We start from the raw sequence: 17,183 nt of genomic DNA, 5'->3' as shown, positions 1-17,183 counted from the left end.
CCGGAGCAAGAATCACCTCTGGAAGCTGTTAGACGGCCAGAGGAGCTATTCCCGCTCCCCAGCAGAAGTGCAGCAGGTCCATTTAATATGCTGATCTGGTGCAAGAGCAAAGATCCTTCATGCCTGTTTCTAAATGCACATTTTTAATATTCAATATAATGCTACTCTTTAACAAACTCTTTACTCCCTGCCTCTCTGATGAAGCTTCCCGTGGTCTTGAAAGGGATTGTTAACCCAAGAATGGATCGTACTCTTTCTGCATGAGCGAGTCAAGAGACACTCCATTAAGCCTTCCAGTATTTAATAGAAAGAGTCATCTCTCACCTCTGAGCAGATGAGCCAGCTGCTCGGTGATGAGCTCGGGAGCCTCCTGGAGAATCTCTTTCACCACCAGAGAGGAGGAAGACTCTCGGTACTCAAACCCGGCATCGTCCTGCTCAACTGGATTAATGACCTTGACGACTGCTGATTCTAAAGTTTTGTCCTCACTGTAAAGCAAACGGAGGAGAGGAAGAGGAAGAGATATGGCATGTTTTCTTACTTTTTGGAATTATTTAACCTCTGCTTCCACACAAATGACCTCCTCTTAATAGCCAAATACATATGTAAGTTCACATGACTTATTCTACGTGTTATCACATTTCATTTCAACTAATCACCTCCCCAAGAGTCTTAGAAGATCTTCACGCCTTAGTACCTCTTCACACCTCTTGTTTTGCTGTTGGACATAATAATAACAACAATAATAATCATTGTTATACCTAATATTTACTGAGCTTCCACTACAGGTCAGACACTATAATAAATACTTTCAGAGTATTTTCACATTTTATACCATAAAATGACCCTATTCAATGGGTTCTATTAAAATCCCCATTTTACAATGGGGGAAAAAGGCATGAAAAGGTTAAGAAACGTGACTAAAACAACATGGGGAATATAAACAATATTTTGTAAAAACTGCAAATGGAGTGTAACCTTTAAAAATTGTATAAAAAAATAAGATAAAATAAAAGTGACCAAGGTCACATAGCTAGTAAGTAGACTACTTGTATTTAAACTCTATCTAGTTCCAAAGTTCACACATCCAGTTATGGTGCTGGAGGGAAAAATACTACTGGCTTATTTATTTCCACATCATTCTTTTTACATGAGATAGAGCTGGCTTTTATCGAAGGCAGGAAGAAAGATGTGGATAAAACTGTATTCTTTCTGTCTGCCAAAAACCAAAGAATGGCAAATGAAGAAAATGATCTCAATTTGATATTGAAAAACATCCTATTTCATAAACAATCCAAAAGCCAGACTTCACAATTTCAGTCTCAAAACCAGCACGGTTTCCATTTTAATTGGTTACAAAACTCTCCCTAAGATCTTGACTGAAACACATGTTTCATAGTTCACTCCTTTGGCTTCCTGCATTGTTTTTGTCCACATCTACTTGTGTTATAGTTGGTTTGAAAAAGTTAACACGTAAATTTAGTCAAGCATGTGATCATCCTGAACACTAATAACTGAAGTCAGTCAAATAACCTATGAATAACTCTCAGCCAGTTGTCAACAACTGATTGATAAATATTATTCAAAAGAATTTTGTGTGTTTCAAATAACATGGGGATAAAAACAGCCCACACAGGCAGATTATTTTCCAAACTCTTTATAACTGAATGAACTGCATGACTGATTCAGCGTATTCATCCCTAAAGATGCTTCCTTAAGAAGGTTAGATTAAAAATTAGATACTTGTACACGTTTTTATTTCATGTATACTAAGATCAGCGTCCACTGGTGAATGTCATCAATGATCAGCAAATTGGCAAAGTGTGCAAAAAAACTATCATCTCAAACTACTGGGGACTCTTCACTCATTAGCAACAGAGAGCTTATCAGAATAGGACTCTTTGCGATGGGCTGTAAGGTCCTTGAAAGCAGGGAATTTGTCTCATTCCTCTTTATGTACCTGTAGATTCATGTACCAGTTAGCAGCCCCTAAGGACTTATTGAAGGAAGCAGAAGACCCATGTTCTCGTCCAAACTCTTCTACTAACTGCATGTGGTACTTTGGGCAAGTCATTTGCAACACTGGGTTTCAGGTTTCTTGTCCATAAAATAAGGAGTTCAAATTACAAGAACTATCAAAAATCCATCCTGCTTTTATAGTATAATGCTATGAATAAATGAGCCAGTGATCCAAGAGCTTTCATAGCCCATGTACATAATTTTCCATTTCACTACTGAGATAAGAATCTTTCAGTTTTACTTAGTGTTTAATTTCAATCTTCATTATACATTTTCAGCAACAATACATAGGACTGTCACGTTGCTATAAGAAAGTGTTTGAAATGATTTAAAATTATAATTTTGGTCTATTTTACAAGAACTTTCCACTCAAAGATGTCATATTTGAAATGCCAAAGTAAAAACAGAGAACTGGCATAGCCTGAATTTTGACGTAAGAGAAAAAACACATTCCCTTTCCTGTGAATGTCCTTGGCCATTAATACATCTCCCTAAACTACAAAAATCCTGAACAAGGTAACACTTTGCACAAAAGAACCTTTGTTAAAAGATCAAACCTCCCTCCAGAGCCTCCTGTGAAGCCTTACCTCGCCAGCATGTTGCTGCCAACAAGTGTTAGAGATAACTTCCCTTCATTATTTAGCTGATGCAGATTAATTTCATCTCGGAATATGTGGAATGATTCGGAGATATTTAGCTCTTCTAAAATAAACCTTGTTTCGGTGAAGTAGCTGAATTCAGTTCTTGATATGTTCAGCACGGGCAAACAGAGAACCTCAGGTGGGCTGACCTACCAGGAAGAAAAGCTGACTGAATCACTGACAGCAGCAGGAGGAAAGAATACAACTACATTTTCTCAAACCTGAGAATAACTGGAAGGGGAACCAAGCCTCGCTAAACCACCTGACATTCATAACCAGCTTTTCCTGAACCCAATTAGCAGAGCATTTTCCTTGGGTAAGTGGCCCCTAATTTTTTTTAACCTCTTGTTACTCCACATGAAACTTCTCGTGCCTTTCTTGAAATATTTTATGTCTCTTTGCACCCCTTCCACGACTGAAAAATATACATACACATTCTCTTCTTCATAGGAAACAAATTCACATGTCTTTATGGAATCTGCAGAAAATTAGAATGATTACAGCAGGATAGGTCAAGACTGTGGTGACACAGAAGGCCTATATGACCCATCTATACTGGAAGCCTGCCACTTGGCTCCAGCCCATTGTTTCCATGCAAAAAATTCAGGTCCAGGATAGGTAAATCTTTCAATTACTCAAGAAAAGCTAGAAATCTTGATTTGGGGGTATTATCTGTGATGTTTAATTGTTACAATTAACTTTTTAATTAAAAATACTGTGTAGGAGGGGAATTCCCCGGTGGTCCAGTGGTTAAGACTCCACACTTCCAATGCAGGGGGCATGGGTTCGATCCCTGGTCGGGGAACTAAGATCCCACATGCTGCACGGCAACGCCAAAAAAAAAAAAAAAAAATACTGTGTAGGTTAGTGAAAACTCATATGAGCCAAAATCTGGCCCACAGACTAGTAGATTGTGATTTCTATTAATTTCTTGTATTATTTTTTTAAATCTTATGTTAACAAACCTCTTAAAAAGAACTGTAGTGATGGGGGAAACAGGAGATGGGTAGACGTTAGAGAATTTCAGATTCACAATAATAAACTTATTTCTCCATAGGAATTTTTAAAATGAAGGTGCTTTTAAAAATGACTATGAGTCTATGGCCATAAACCCTAAATATCGCTGAGAGAATGTGGGGTTTGGGAACACTGAATTTTTGCATAAAGTAAATGGCCTTTGTTCTCTCGTCATCACCAGCTCTGTCACAAGCCTAGTATTTATTACACAGTTTTCGCATCTTTATCATCCATCTCCCCTTCCTAGCAGGGATTTTCGTCTTTTTTGTTCAGTTATGTTTCTCAGCGCATAAAATGTTCTGGTACAAAGTAGGTAACACGTATTTGTTGAGTGGAATAAATGAATCACCTACTGCTACGGAATACAAAGCACAAAGCCATTCCAACAAGGTGGGTTTTATTCCACCTGTCAGGCTAATACAGAATCACAATCGTGTAATAATTATTAGCAATTTATGCATAGCAAGTTGTTTTTCTTATTAATTGATAGAGTTATATCTAACTCCTGACACTGAAACCTAAGTCAGGAGCCATGTGGCCTGAGGCTATCCTGGCAGGACCTATTCTGGAGTTGGAGTCAGAAAAACTAGGTTCTAGCCCCAGCCTCTGCTGTGTGACTTTGAGAAAGCTCTTTTTCTTTCTGAACCTCAGTTTTCACCATCCATAGAATGGGGCTTACCTACCAGAGTGAAAAGTATTTAAACAGTCAAACGTGAAGCTGCAAACTCTGTCCTTCTATGTGTTAATACTCTGAGAGGGAGTAGCCAGGTTCTCAGGAAAAATTAAAATGGAGATGCAGACCCTGAGGGGGCAGGGTCCAGTAAATTAAGAGGAAGACACAGATATTTAACAAATTCCCAGTATGTGACCCATCACTGATTCCATATTGGTCCCCATGCTTAGTAACGAGCCTTAGAAGAGGGAGAAAAGAGGCCACACATCTCTTTATCTATTTTACTATTACAACTAGTTTTCTCACTCCTTTTGTTGGATGTTATTATATTCATTTAGGACACTGTAGCTGTTGGTGGTGGTGTCATTATTATTATATAATTTCCTTAAGAGTCCATCCCATGGTCAGTCTAAAAACCAGTCTGGTTCAGTCAACTGTATGTTCTCAAGACAAGCAACGCCTTTTTTCTAGAAGTCAAAAAACCCAGTTAAATCATTAATCATTAGAGAAATACAAATCAAAACTACAATGAGATATCTCACACCGGTCAGAATGGCCATCATGAAAAAATCTACAAACAATAAATGCTGGAGAGGATGTGGAGAAAAGGGAACCCTCTTGCACTGTTGGTGGGAATGTAAATTGATACAGCCACTATGGAGAACAGTATGGAGATTCCTTAAAAAACTAAAAATAAAACTACCATACGACCCAGCAATCCTACTACTGGGCATATACCCTGAGAAAACCATAATTCAAAAAGAGTCATGTACCAAAATATTCACTGCAGCTCTATTTACAATAGCCAGGACATGGAAGCAACCTAAGTGTCCATCAACAGATGAATGGATAAAGAAGATATGTTACATATATACAATGGAATATTAGTCAGCCATAAAAAGAAACGAAATTGAGTTATTTGTAGTGAGGTGGATGGACCTAGAGTCTGTCATACAGAGTGAAGTAAGTCAGAAAGAGAAAAATAAATACCGTATGTTAACACATATACATGGAATCTAAAATAATAATAATAATGGTCATGAAGAACCTAGGGACAAGACGGGAATAAAAACACAGACCTACTAGAGGGTGGACTTGGGGATACGGGGAGGGGGGTGGGCTGGGACGAGGGGGGAGGGTGGCATGGACGTGTATACAGTACCGGGCGTGAAGTGGATAGCTGGTGGGAGGCAGCCGCCTGGCGTGGGGAGATCAGCTCGGTGCTTTGTGACTGCCTGGAGGGGTGGGATGGGGTGGAGGGAGGGAGACAGGAGGGGGGAGATATGGGGACGTATGTATCTGTGCGACATTCACTTTGTTGTAGAGCAGAGGCTAACACACCCTTGTGGAGCAATTATACTCCAATAAAGAGGTTTAAAAAACAAAAAACCCAGTTAAGGCGGGCAGTGGGGGGAGATAAATTAGGAGTTTGGGATTAACAGATACACACTACTATATATAAAATAGGTAAACAACAAGGACCTACTGCATAGCACAGGGAATTATACTCAGTATCTTGAAATATCCTATAATGGAAAAGAATCTGAAAATCAAGTGTACAGCAAAGTAACTGAATCGCTTTGCTGTACACTCAAAACTAACACAATATTGTAAATTAACTATACTTCAATAAAAAAAATAAATAAGAAAAAATTCAGTTAATAAGATTAGTATTCGATATGCATGTCTTAACACAGGCACATTTCTCTCCTCATACCAATGAATCTCCCTTGTATAGTTTGGCACATTTTAAGATAAATTTGATAGAAAGCCGTATGTAGATATCAGAAGATTTTATCTGGCATTTTTGTCAGCTGCTGACCCAAAGCCATTCTTGCCACCTATAGCCCATTCTGGAAGACTAGGTTTCATGTGAATTTAAATCATTCTAGATCAGCTATGCATACTCTCAGAGTTAAGGATCCAAACAAAATTGGAATAAAACAAATTTAACTCCAGAAAATTAAAAACTGTGTGAAATTAGGAATAGCACTGAGACACTCATAATGTAATTTTTTAGGCTTTAAGGTGAGCTATTAACATGGGCTGATGAATTTATGGAATGGAAATTTTAAAACAGTTTATTTCAAGAAAGGTCTTTTCCACCTCTGGCCCAAGGGAGATGACTGCAACTGAGAATGACCTTGCTGTGCAAAGTCAGGCTAAAAGGCAAACACAGAATATAGATGTGACATGTAATACCTCTATTACTGAAAATTCCAGCCAGTATGCTCTGTACTTCATGTAATGTTCACACAGGTTATTCTGCACATATTTTTCTACTCCCAAAGGCAAGATTATCCAACAAGGATAGTAAAGGAAAACAAGACATTCTGATCCTTACTTTTGTCAATTCTCTGAATTTCCATAAAAGTAATCAACTACTATAAAATTTTTAAATTTTTATTTGAAAAAAATTGATCTTATTGAAATAATGTTTTATGCAGAGTCAGTAAAAGTGACTAGAACAATGCCTAACATGTAATAAGTGACCAATAAATATCGATTAATGGATTATAATACATTATTCTCTGCAACAATAAACCAGAACATGAAAATTTAAGTTTCCTTGTTTTTCCTGAAAATGTTTGTTTTTAAAAGTTATATCATAATTCAAATAAAAAGCATAATCTTCTTTTCCCTCACCTTGTCTAGAAAGTAAGCATATGTGAAGGCAGAAATGAGAGAATCCAGGTCACACGATTTATGTCCAATAACCACATGGACCTTCTCCAAGCGTTTGCTTCGATTCTGAAACAAATCCAAATAAAACATCACAATTTAACAACAGGTTAATATAAAGTGGATATTTTTCAATCTTTTTTAAAGTATGCCTTAGCTATATTCAGACAATTGCAGAAATTCATAAATGTATCATGAAGTTTTATATAAGGACATAAAACTGCACAACATGTTTAACATTCAGAAATGCTCATTCAAATTTTAGTTAATTGTCAGGAACAGAAAATTGTTGGTTCGAAACCTTGGGAGCTTCCTTGGGTGAAATCTGAAACTGGCCCCCATATACAGAAGGCAAGGGGAGATTGAAGAAAGAGGCAGGCCATTCCAGATCGGTAGGTGGCAGGTTCAATATGCAAGGGAACTTACTTACAAGGCTTGTCTTGGGCGGCCACAAGACAAGTATATCTCCACACCTGCCCACCAGAATCAAAAGTTTATATAGAGGCCTTAACTGGCTTCAGTGACGTGTGGTCTCAACAACGCATTGCTCTCTCAAGGCTGTGTCCTTGAAAATGGTTCCCACTGTGTGATCAGTGGGCAGATTGTACCTTCCAAGGTCAGGGGAGGGGGTGAGGAGCCTCCAGTTGCCAGGGTCTAGCTCTCGGGTCAACTGGCAGTCATGTCCTCTCAATGACCTCCTCCAACAAAAATGTGGTTTTATTAAGATCATCCACAATCTAACTTAATATGAACTGTATCTCTGAGTCATAATTTTTTAGTAAAAGATTATTTTGGTCTAAAGAGCAGTTCCATAGTATTCCATATCACTTCCTTATATAAGATGTTCCTCTCACTTTGAGAGACAGTGACTTTTTTCATATGTCCCTGGCGTGCAACACAATTTGGTAGGAATTTATTTTTTCCTGCCACATTTTGGGTGACAGGATATGCTCTCTCTGCATTACATTCTATCAGTTAGCAAATAAAAGTTGTTGTAACACTTTTCTTCCCTCCAGAGAGAGGACTCTGATTAGTATTATTTCTCTAAAAATACAAATCAGTTGCTATTAAAGGGTATATATTGTTACCTCTCTGTAAGAGAATACATACTATTTTCTTTCCTGGCTAACTTAATACTTCCTTAAAATTCCTTTACAGAAGGCTGACCTCCTTATAAAATACTGAGTTGGAATTGCTAAAGATCTAATCACTTTCAGAAAATTTCACAACAAAACTGTCCAATAATGATGTGTAGCCTAAATTAACACCTTCATAGTATGTCAGAGATGATACATATGTATACTTCCCCCACTTTTCATCCTTTGTTTTAATTTCTTTTTTTAGGACTGACTAGAAAGCCAACTCAATTATAGTACTGCTCAAAAAACCTACATTAAAAATCCACTGTTTGTGACCACTTCAATAAAAAAGACTTGTTATTCCTTTTTCTACAGAACAAAGGTAAAGGATTATTTAGTAACTTACTAGGCCTCTTACAATGTGTTGGTATGTATAGGGAACTGCCATATCAGACTCAGAAACTAGTTATTCAACAACCAAGCCCAAGGAACATAATAAAGTAAATCTCGGAGGAGGCTCGGTCAAGAGCCTATCAACGTAGAGAATGACGGCAGGATCAATATTGCAGATGAGTCGTCCAGTATGCAATATTGTTAAATTAAAATAAATGTATATATTTTAAAATATATTGACATCTTGATCTGTAGTAAAACAAAAGGATTTTTTTTTTTTTTTTTTTGCGGTACGCGGGCCTCCCAGTGCTGTGGCCTCTCCCGTTGCGGAGCACAGGCTCCGGACGCGCAGGCTCAGCGGCCATGGCTCACAGGCCCAGCAGCTGTGCGGCATGTGGGATCTTCCCGGACCGGGGCACGAACCCGTGTCCCCTGCATCGGCAGGCGGACTCTCAACAACTGCACCACCAGAGAAGCCCCTTTTTTTTTTTTAAAGGGTCTCACTCTTCATTTAATCTGAAGAACAGTACAGGTTCTTCGTCTTAAGATATAAATTATTTATAACGTTACAGGACAAGCGGCGACTCCAACAATTTAAAAACTTAGGTAAGTCTATCTACCTGGTGTTAATTTCTGGCAACACTCCTCCCAATCTGTTTTTTGTTTTTTTTTTTAAAGTCATCCCTGCCCACGTTTCAGTAGACGTGCACCATGCCCTAGAGGAACGTCCAGAACAGGACTTAGGTGAAGAGGCCTCCGATGAGACTCCTGTAAAGAGAGGTCCTCGCGACTTAAAATATTTGTTCCACCTCCTTCCCGCCTTGAGAATTAAGAGCAGGGAGAGCTGGATGGAGGCGAGCAGGTAGAAAGAAGATGAAGCCGTAGAGGCCGGTGAGGCCGAGGATGCCGGCCGTGGCCCCTGACAGCACCGACACCGAGGTCCGGCAGTAATCCAGGACGGCGGCGTTGCCCAGCACGGCGGCCTCGCTGATGAACGGCGGCCCCTCCCGCTTGGCCACCACAGCGGCCATCGCACCCGCCCGGGCTCGGCCTCTGCTTTCTCGTGGAGCAACGCGGGGCTGCGGAGAGAACCAAGTTACAGGTGGCGCCCGGAGCGTGGCGAGTTGGGTTCGCGCCGCCCCTCCCCCTGGGGCTGCGGAGACCTCGCACCCCTCAGTCTCAGACCTTCGAAAGACGCTGAAAAGGCTGAGGGCTCGGGGTTGCTGGCGGCACATCTGCATTTCCCGCCCAGACTCGCCCAGTTACCTGGAACCCTACTGCAGACGCAGTAGCTCGGCGCTCCCTCAGACAGCCCGTGGTAGGGATTCCCACGGCGCCATCTTGCACTCAAACAACAGGATTTTAAAACGTTATAAACTCTCTGAAGATACTTACAACCACTGCCCTCCCATCACCATCTGTAGCTCCCATTCCTTCCTCTCCCAGCTTCCTTCCCTCGAGCTCATAAATTTATAGCTAGCTCACTTGTACTTTCTGAGGATTCGTCGAGGCTCAGTTCTTAACTCTCAAAGCCAGACTGCTTCCCCTGTGCAAGACCGTTAGATATTTTAGAGGTATCTAAAGAAATTTGGCTAAATGGAATTACACTCCATTACAACACAAACAAATGCATTAGGAAATCATATTACTGTAGACTGTTGTTCTTCCGAGAAGCTCGAAGGTCGAAGTAGACATTACCTCATTTCTCCTCCCATATCTCTTGTAAGGCAGACAGTAAGAAGATTAATAACACATTTTATGGGTCAATAGAGCCTGTGATAGGACCAGGATTGTTCCCAGAACCCATGATCCAGTACAAAGAGCCCTGTCTCTTCTGCCCTTCACCATCCACTCCACAATGCCATAATGACTTCAGCATCCACAGAATGAACAGGCATGGAGATTGAGGGAGAAAGAGAATGTTAAATATGCCTTCTAAATACAGCAAGGCTTCAGAAAATTATAGCATCAAAATGACCCCAAAGCTGACCTATCTGCTTTCTTGTCTAGGTTCAGTAACTCCTAGGCACGGCTCTGCATTCAACACTCAACTTGCAGGAAAGAAGACACGGGGGGAAATAAGACGACTTGTGGGCCAGTTCATTTCATAGCCCAAGCCAATCATTAATCAGAAAAAGAAAGGAGCTAAATAGGATTGTGAACCCAAACATGTTGGACCAATGTTCACAATTTGGGAATCTTCTAAAATTATGATTTATTCATCCTTCTCCATTTAAAGAGAAAAAAGCACGTATCATCTTACAGATCAGGCTGTAGAAGATCCCAGTACAAATCTTGGAGGGTTACTTTTAGTGCCACATGCCCCTCTTCATGCTTTCTTGTTTGTCTTCTGATTCCCCCTTCTTCCTACACATCCAGTTCCCTAAGAGTCATGACTTCTTCTGGCTCCATTTACCGTGTCTACCATCTCCAGCCAATGCCCCAGCCCTCAGGCTCCAACACTATCTTCTCCCCAGCACCCACCTCCATCAAAATGTACCATTCTGGTGCCCATACTATCAGGGATCTATCTGCTCCTCCACTAGCAATTCCAATAGAGCGTCCATGCCAATGAGTACCCTTGGGTTAATGCGTTACCCACCAAGGTAACGTACTTTCATTTTAAAGAGACCTTCCAGAGATTATGCCACAATCCAAAAAGATGACCAGAAATTTCAGCCTGGCTGAAAATGTTGGACAAGAAAAAAGGGACCTCACAACAAGAAGGTACCTTTGGTGACTACCAATCAGCCTTAAAATAGTGGGCTCAACCTCAAAAAAATCTTAGATGTTCCAAAGTGCCTGATTTCTACCAAAACCCACTAAGATATAATTAGAGTGTAGCAAAAGTCAGATATCATAGTAACCAGGCCCAGATAGACTCCTGCCTGCTTGGAGGAATAAAACATGAAATTAGTTATATCAATCTTAATATCTATGTCCCTTGATACAGTTCAAATTGGAGTTTAGAGTATTCACAAAGAAACAAATTATGCTCAAATAAAAGTGACATATGTACAATTTTATCAATTCAATTAATCATTGTCATTCAACTAATAAAACCCTGTTTGTGCCAGGCATTGCACTAAGTCCTGGGGATACAGCACTGAACCAAACAGACAAAGATCCCAGTCCCCGTGGCACTTTTATTTTAGTGCAAGGAGATATAAAGAACCAGTAATTAGATTATGATGAATGGAAGAGGAGGGTGCCCTGGGATGAGGCTCACTGAGAAGGTGACATTTGAATAAAGACCCGAAGTGAAGAAGTGGGACCTCCAGTTATCTCAGGCCAAGGAAATAGCAGGTGCAAAGGTGAAAGCATGCCCAGGATGTTCAACAAATAATTATTACCTAGTGTATACATTCTCTATATGTGACTTTGTAAACTCCTAGCCAGGAGTGAATAGATCTGGCAAGGAAATAGCCATCCCCTGGTATTGATACAAGCTCACCAAGGCTTAAGGAATCTCAGGAGACAGAAGATTCGTCGTTACTACCTACACCCAGTACTGAACAAGCCCAACACAAAATGGAATCTTGATAATGGGTTGAAATAGATACTACACTCAATTTATACTATACCCTACACTTCCGAGTAGATGGATAGAATCTTACTATAATCAATGTATAAAAGAAAACATATTGAATATGCCAGTATTCCGGATCACGATTTTAATATGCTTTCAAAGTGTAAATCTATACCTCACTAAAATGAGACTTCTTAATGAAGTTTACTTCTTACCACTTTTTAAAAGCAGAGAAACACCTAAGCATTCAGATTCATCCGCCCGTGAAAGCAAACTGTACTTGTCAGGCAAAAGCACTTTCAAACACACCCACAGAAAACAGACCTGATCAGAAACAGCCTTGCCGTTAGCTCAGCCTCCTCCGTCAATTTTTTCATAACTCCACCCTCTGAGGAACAAGGCTGCTCCTGCCTGGAACTTTCACATCCGGAGCCCCACAGCTAACTTTTAGTGAACAAGCTCTTGCAATACAGCTATACTATGATTTCTCCATACCCAACCTACCCAACTCTCTTTTCCTAAAAACCCCAGGCAAATGTTTTCAAAAATAATGATTTGAAATGAATTTTGTTTCAAAAACGTTATAGGCAAAGCCTATGAAAGTTGGAGAGTCCCCTTCCTCGCACATTAAAGCAGGGCACATTCCTTAGTCCCTCATCCTTAACCAAAAAGTGAAGACGCGAGAGAAGAAGCTGCTTGAATTTGTCGAATGGTATCTCCAAAGAAACCCAGGCACAGAAAACAGTTGGCAATTGACTTGACTACTTCTAACTCCAAGTCAATGAGGGGTCTTCCTTCCTGAAGGCTGGCTCTGGGTGGCACAGAAAAGGGCCCGGTTCCTCCCCTAGAAAAACCCTGTGAATCTATGGCTGCCATGATTCTAAATCAGTAGACTCACAGGATGGGCAAGAGGAAACCTTACATGCTGCTAATCCCTAGCAATCCCTATGTCCATGCCAGTCACAGTCACCAGGAAAGCCAGGAATGGGGAGGGGGGGGGGTGCATATGGAACCACAGCCAAATGAGCAGCAGGGACAAAGGGAGCTGTGGAGCTGCCCAGAGCAACCTGGTCTTCCAAAGGCGAGAACTATAAGTCTCTGATCAGCTCTGTCGGATATGGATAAAGTCACATCCTTTGTTCATTTGGTAAATGAATGAGATGCCTCTTGATATCGGCCTTGGGTTTGAGATGATGTCTGCAATTCCTGACCTGCTGCTGAACTTCTCATAATCTTATCATTACCTGGAAAAAGGCTGGGACCCAGAGGGAGCTAAATGCTGGAGGGAATAGCATGGCATCAATCGAAAGTTTAAAAAAACAAAGGAGAAAAAGCTTATCACTCTGTGCAAAGTCCCCAGAACACAGGGACTTTCCTCATCAACTGAAACCTTTGTATTTTATTCCTTATTTTTGTTTATTTTTCTGGTAAGAAAAGAAATACATGTCATTATAAAAAGTCAGACGCAACAAAAATTAATAAAACAAAGATAACAACTGTTGAATATTCCACATTTTAAATTTACGCATGTATATTTTCACATATACTTTACAAAAATGGGGTACTTCTACTATTTAGAGACTTCCTTTTTTCACTTAACAGTATACTATGGACCTTTTTCCATGACCAAAACTACAGTTATTCTTCATTCTTACTGGCTTAATGGTAGCAATTGTGTGGACACATCTGTATGTATGGAGGGGTGGTGGGGTTGGTATGTATATATAGAATTCCTGAAATTAGAATACATGCTTCTTCTTTAAATCTGCATGATATTGCCAAATAGGATACTCTGGCCCACTGGCCACCTAGTTTAGTCCAATTTCACTCTAATGGTTAATTAATAAACAATAAGAAGTGACTGGAGGCTGTAATTGATCTCTTCTGAGAGTTGTACCTCAGGTCATGTGTAAAAGCAAAAACATTTACCAGAATCTATAAATTCAGGACACAGACTTTTTATATTTAATTTTCTCATAAATGTCCAAATTTAATTGGTGACGTACTAGATGAATATAAAGCAATGAATTAGGAAAAGGCAAAAAGCTTTCAATGACGAAACTCAAATGATTTTGAGATAATTTAATTGTCTCACTTACTGATAAAATGAAAACCTAATCAACTCAGAGAAGTATATATTGTCTAGAGCCTCCCCACTCACCACCCTCCTAACCAACCCCAGTAATATTTTCCTTCAGCCTCTCTTTGCCATGCTGAAGAAGGCCCTCTTTTAGTATCTCTCATTTGGGAAAAATGAGGGATGAGAGTCGGTCTGAGCAAATTCAGCTATAAATGGCTCAGACCCTGTGCACCTGTATCCCTTCTAGACTGTCAAATGCAGAGGCCATTGTGGGTAGGCGGTGAGGGGGCAAAAGCTAAACCCACCTATTGCCCAAGGCCCTTCTTGGGTGGGCATCTGGGTCCCCAGTTTCCTTGGGGTCAGGATCCTTTTAGTTGGGGCATCGGGTACTGGCTCAACCATCCTTTGTCTTTCTCAGCTGAATCCATCTTCCTCAGCCTGTTTGCTACCGATCTTGAAAACACAATGTTCTCAAAAGGAATGACTTCATATACGGTTTACATACTTCCTCTGGATCATAATAATGATTTGGGCTGGAACTGTTATTTTACTTACAGCATTTAATTTTTTAATATTTTTTTTGTTCAAGATTCCTTTACTGACAATGTCCTCAAAGGACAGTTTTGGGGGACAGCACCATTATTTTTCCTCCACAACTTCAACCAGAAAAGGTCAAGGATGGTCCTCCCAAATCCTTACCTTTCCTGAAAAGCCCCTTTAGGAATTGTCCTACATAGCTTCCTAAGATATTATCATTTTTCAGCCATTCCACTTTTGGGGGAACTGTGTCCATACATGTATTACCAACTGGATGGGGTAGCTCTTTACTTTCCTTTTGGTACTGCTTCCTTTCAGCTTGAGTAGAAATCTGTCTGCCATGGTTTCATAGATTTTTATAATCTCTCAACCTTCCTCTTTTCAGACATAAGAGCTGTAGTCTTTTCCATCTAGCCTCATCTCTGACCTTCCGCTGTCTGTGCCCCTTTGCTATGCTTACACCTTGCTATGAACTGAATTGTGTACCCCCATAATGCATATGTCAAAGGCCTAACCCCCAATGTGATGGTATTTGGAAATGGGGTCTTTGGAAAATAATTGGGTATAGATTTAGTCATGAGGGTGGGGCCCTCAAGATGGAATTAGTGCTCTTATAAGACACCAGAGTGCTTGTGCTCTCTATCTCTCTATTTCTTTCTATCTCTCTCCACCATGTGAGATCACAGGGAGAAGGAGGCTTTCGATAAGCCCAGATGATGGTTCTCACCAGAACCCAACCATGCTGACACTCTGATCTTGGACTTCCAGGCTTCAGAACTGTGAGAAATAAATTTCTGGTGTTTAACCCACCCAGTCCATGGTATTTTGTTATGGCAGCCCAAACTTACTAATACAGACCTCCAAATTGGACTCATTCCAAAATTTAAATCTACCTAGCAAATAACTGATCTTTAGAGAAAGCTTGGAAGAGCTTATTTTACTAAATGATTGATGTCAAAGGCAATACAAGGGTTTTAAAAACCAAACGAAAAAGAACACCCCTGCTATACACACATAGAAAACTACACCCATGTCACCTAAGGTTAATTTACTATCAAACATAGAGTTAATTTATACCATCATAGTAATGTAAGTTACTTTATAAAATAATGTATGTTCATTGTAAAATATTTGGAAAATGTAGAAACACAAAGAAAAAAATCCTCAAGACCCAAAATAATCACTATGAACAAAACGTATTCCTTCCAACTTTGTTCTATACATTTATGAGTGTTCTCTTTTGTAATACTGTGATCATATTATACCTAACATTTTGTAGCTTCTCTCTTTTAACAACATTCTGAATATTCTTTTAAAATTCTAAAATATAAATGTTGTGATGACCAGGAGTAATATGTGTTTGCTTTTGTAACCCCAGCTGCCCAGTCTGTTGCTTTGCACATAGTAGGTGCTCAATAACCATTGAAAAAATGAATAAGTAAATGAATAACTATGACATTTAATGGATGCAGTATTCATTAATAAGGATCATTATAAATTATTTAGTCAGTTCCTTACTGTTGCAGATTTAAGTTAATTTTTTGATAATGTAAATAAGACTGCAGGGAATATTTGGAACATAGTATTTTTGTGCCCATCTCTAGTTATTTCTTCAGGATAAACTCCCAAATTTTACATTTCTGGGTCAAAGAATGTAGGTATTTTAACGCTCACCAGAAAAGTTGTAGAAATTTACATTTTCACCTACAGAAATACCTGATTTTCAAATCTTCAACTCTGTGTTTAAGCATTATCTTGTTGATAGGTAAAATAGTATCTTAATGTTGTATTTATTATAATTATAAGGGTTTTAGGTCATTTTTTCATACAGATACTAAACATTCCTATCTTCATACAGACATATTTTTTGTGAATTTTTCACTGTATATCCTTTTAGGATGTTTATCCTATTCTCACTGATGCATTAAAATACTATATTATTAACAAATTCAACTCTGGAAACATTAATGAGATATTACTTTGTTCTATGGCCTTGGGCATCTACGGAACAGCTTGTTCAATAAGTTGCATTAAGTGTGCAGTAAGCATGAATTATTTATATGATATTATCCTTTCAAGCACTAAAGAGTAATGGTAGACTCTTTACCATCTTTTCCTCAGTCTACCTACTGTGCTTTCTGAAAATGTTGCAATAATACAGGTCAGACTCTGCCTTGGTCTCTAGCTCTTGATCGGAACGCATTTACTTCTCTTATAATGAGCCTCATGTAAAAATGATAATGCAATTTAAATTTAAATCTAAGGTGCTGAATTTATCATTATTAAGTGTCTTTAAAAGTAGTGAAAATTTTGATAGACAACAGCACCAAAAAGAATGACAGAACTAAGATAATAGATCTTAAAAGTTCTCATCACAAAGAAAAAAAATTATAACTATGTATGGTGATGGATATTTAAATAAAAATAGATTTATTGTGGTGATCATTTCACTATATATTATATACAAATACAAATGATTCGATATACAAATATCAAATCATTATGCTGTATACCTGAGACTAATATAATGTTA

General features: G+C 39.2%; 1 protein-coding gene and 1 pseudogene across 1 annotated transcript in view; both read right to left on the bottom strand.

Annotated features, from left to right (window-relative positions):
- Window positions 1-17,183, bottom strand: part of PRUNE2 (prune homolog 2 with BCH domain) — a 269,696-nt gene that overhangs the window by 212,716 nt on the left and 39,797 nt on the right. Inside the window, exons 2-4 of the mRNA XM_060154956.1 lie at window positions 6,997-7,101; window positions 2,607-2,809; window positions 325-488 (exon numbers count right to left, since the gene is read on the bottom strand). Of these exons, the coding sequence (XP_060010939.1) occupies window positions 325-488; window positions 2,607-2,809; window positions 6,997-7,101 (472 nt within the window). The remainder of the gene's footprint in view (window positions 1-324; window positions 489-2,606; window positions 2,810-6,996; window positions 7,102-17,183) is intronic.
- Window positions 9,200-9,808, bottom strand: LOC132522867 (ER membrane protein complex subunit 6-like; annotated as a pseudogene).

Source organism: Lagenorhynchus albirostris, chromosome 7, assembly GCF_949774975.1.
Source record: "Lagenorhynchus albirostris chromosome 7, mLagAlb1.1, whole genome shotgun sequence".
Taxonomy (NCBI): domain Eukaryota; kingdom Metazoa; phylum Chordata; class Mammalia; order Artiodactyla; family Delphinidae; genus Lagenorhynchus; species Lagenorhynchus albirostris.
This window is presented reverse-complemented; position numbering and strand designations above follow the sequence as displayed.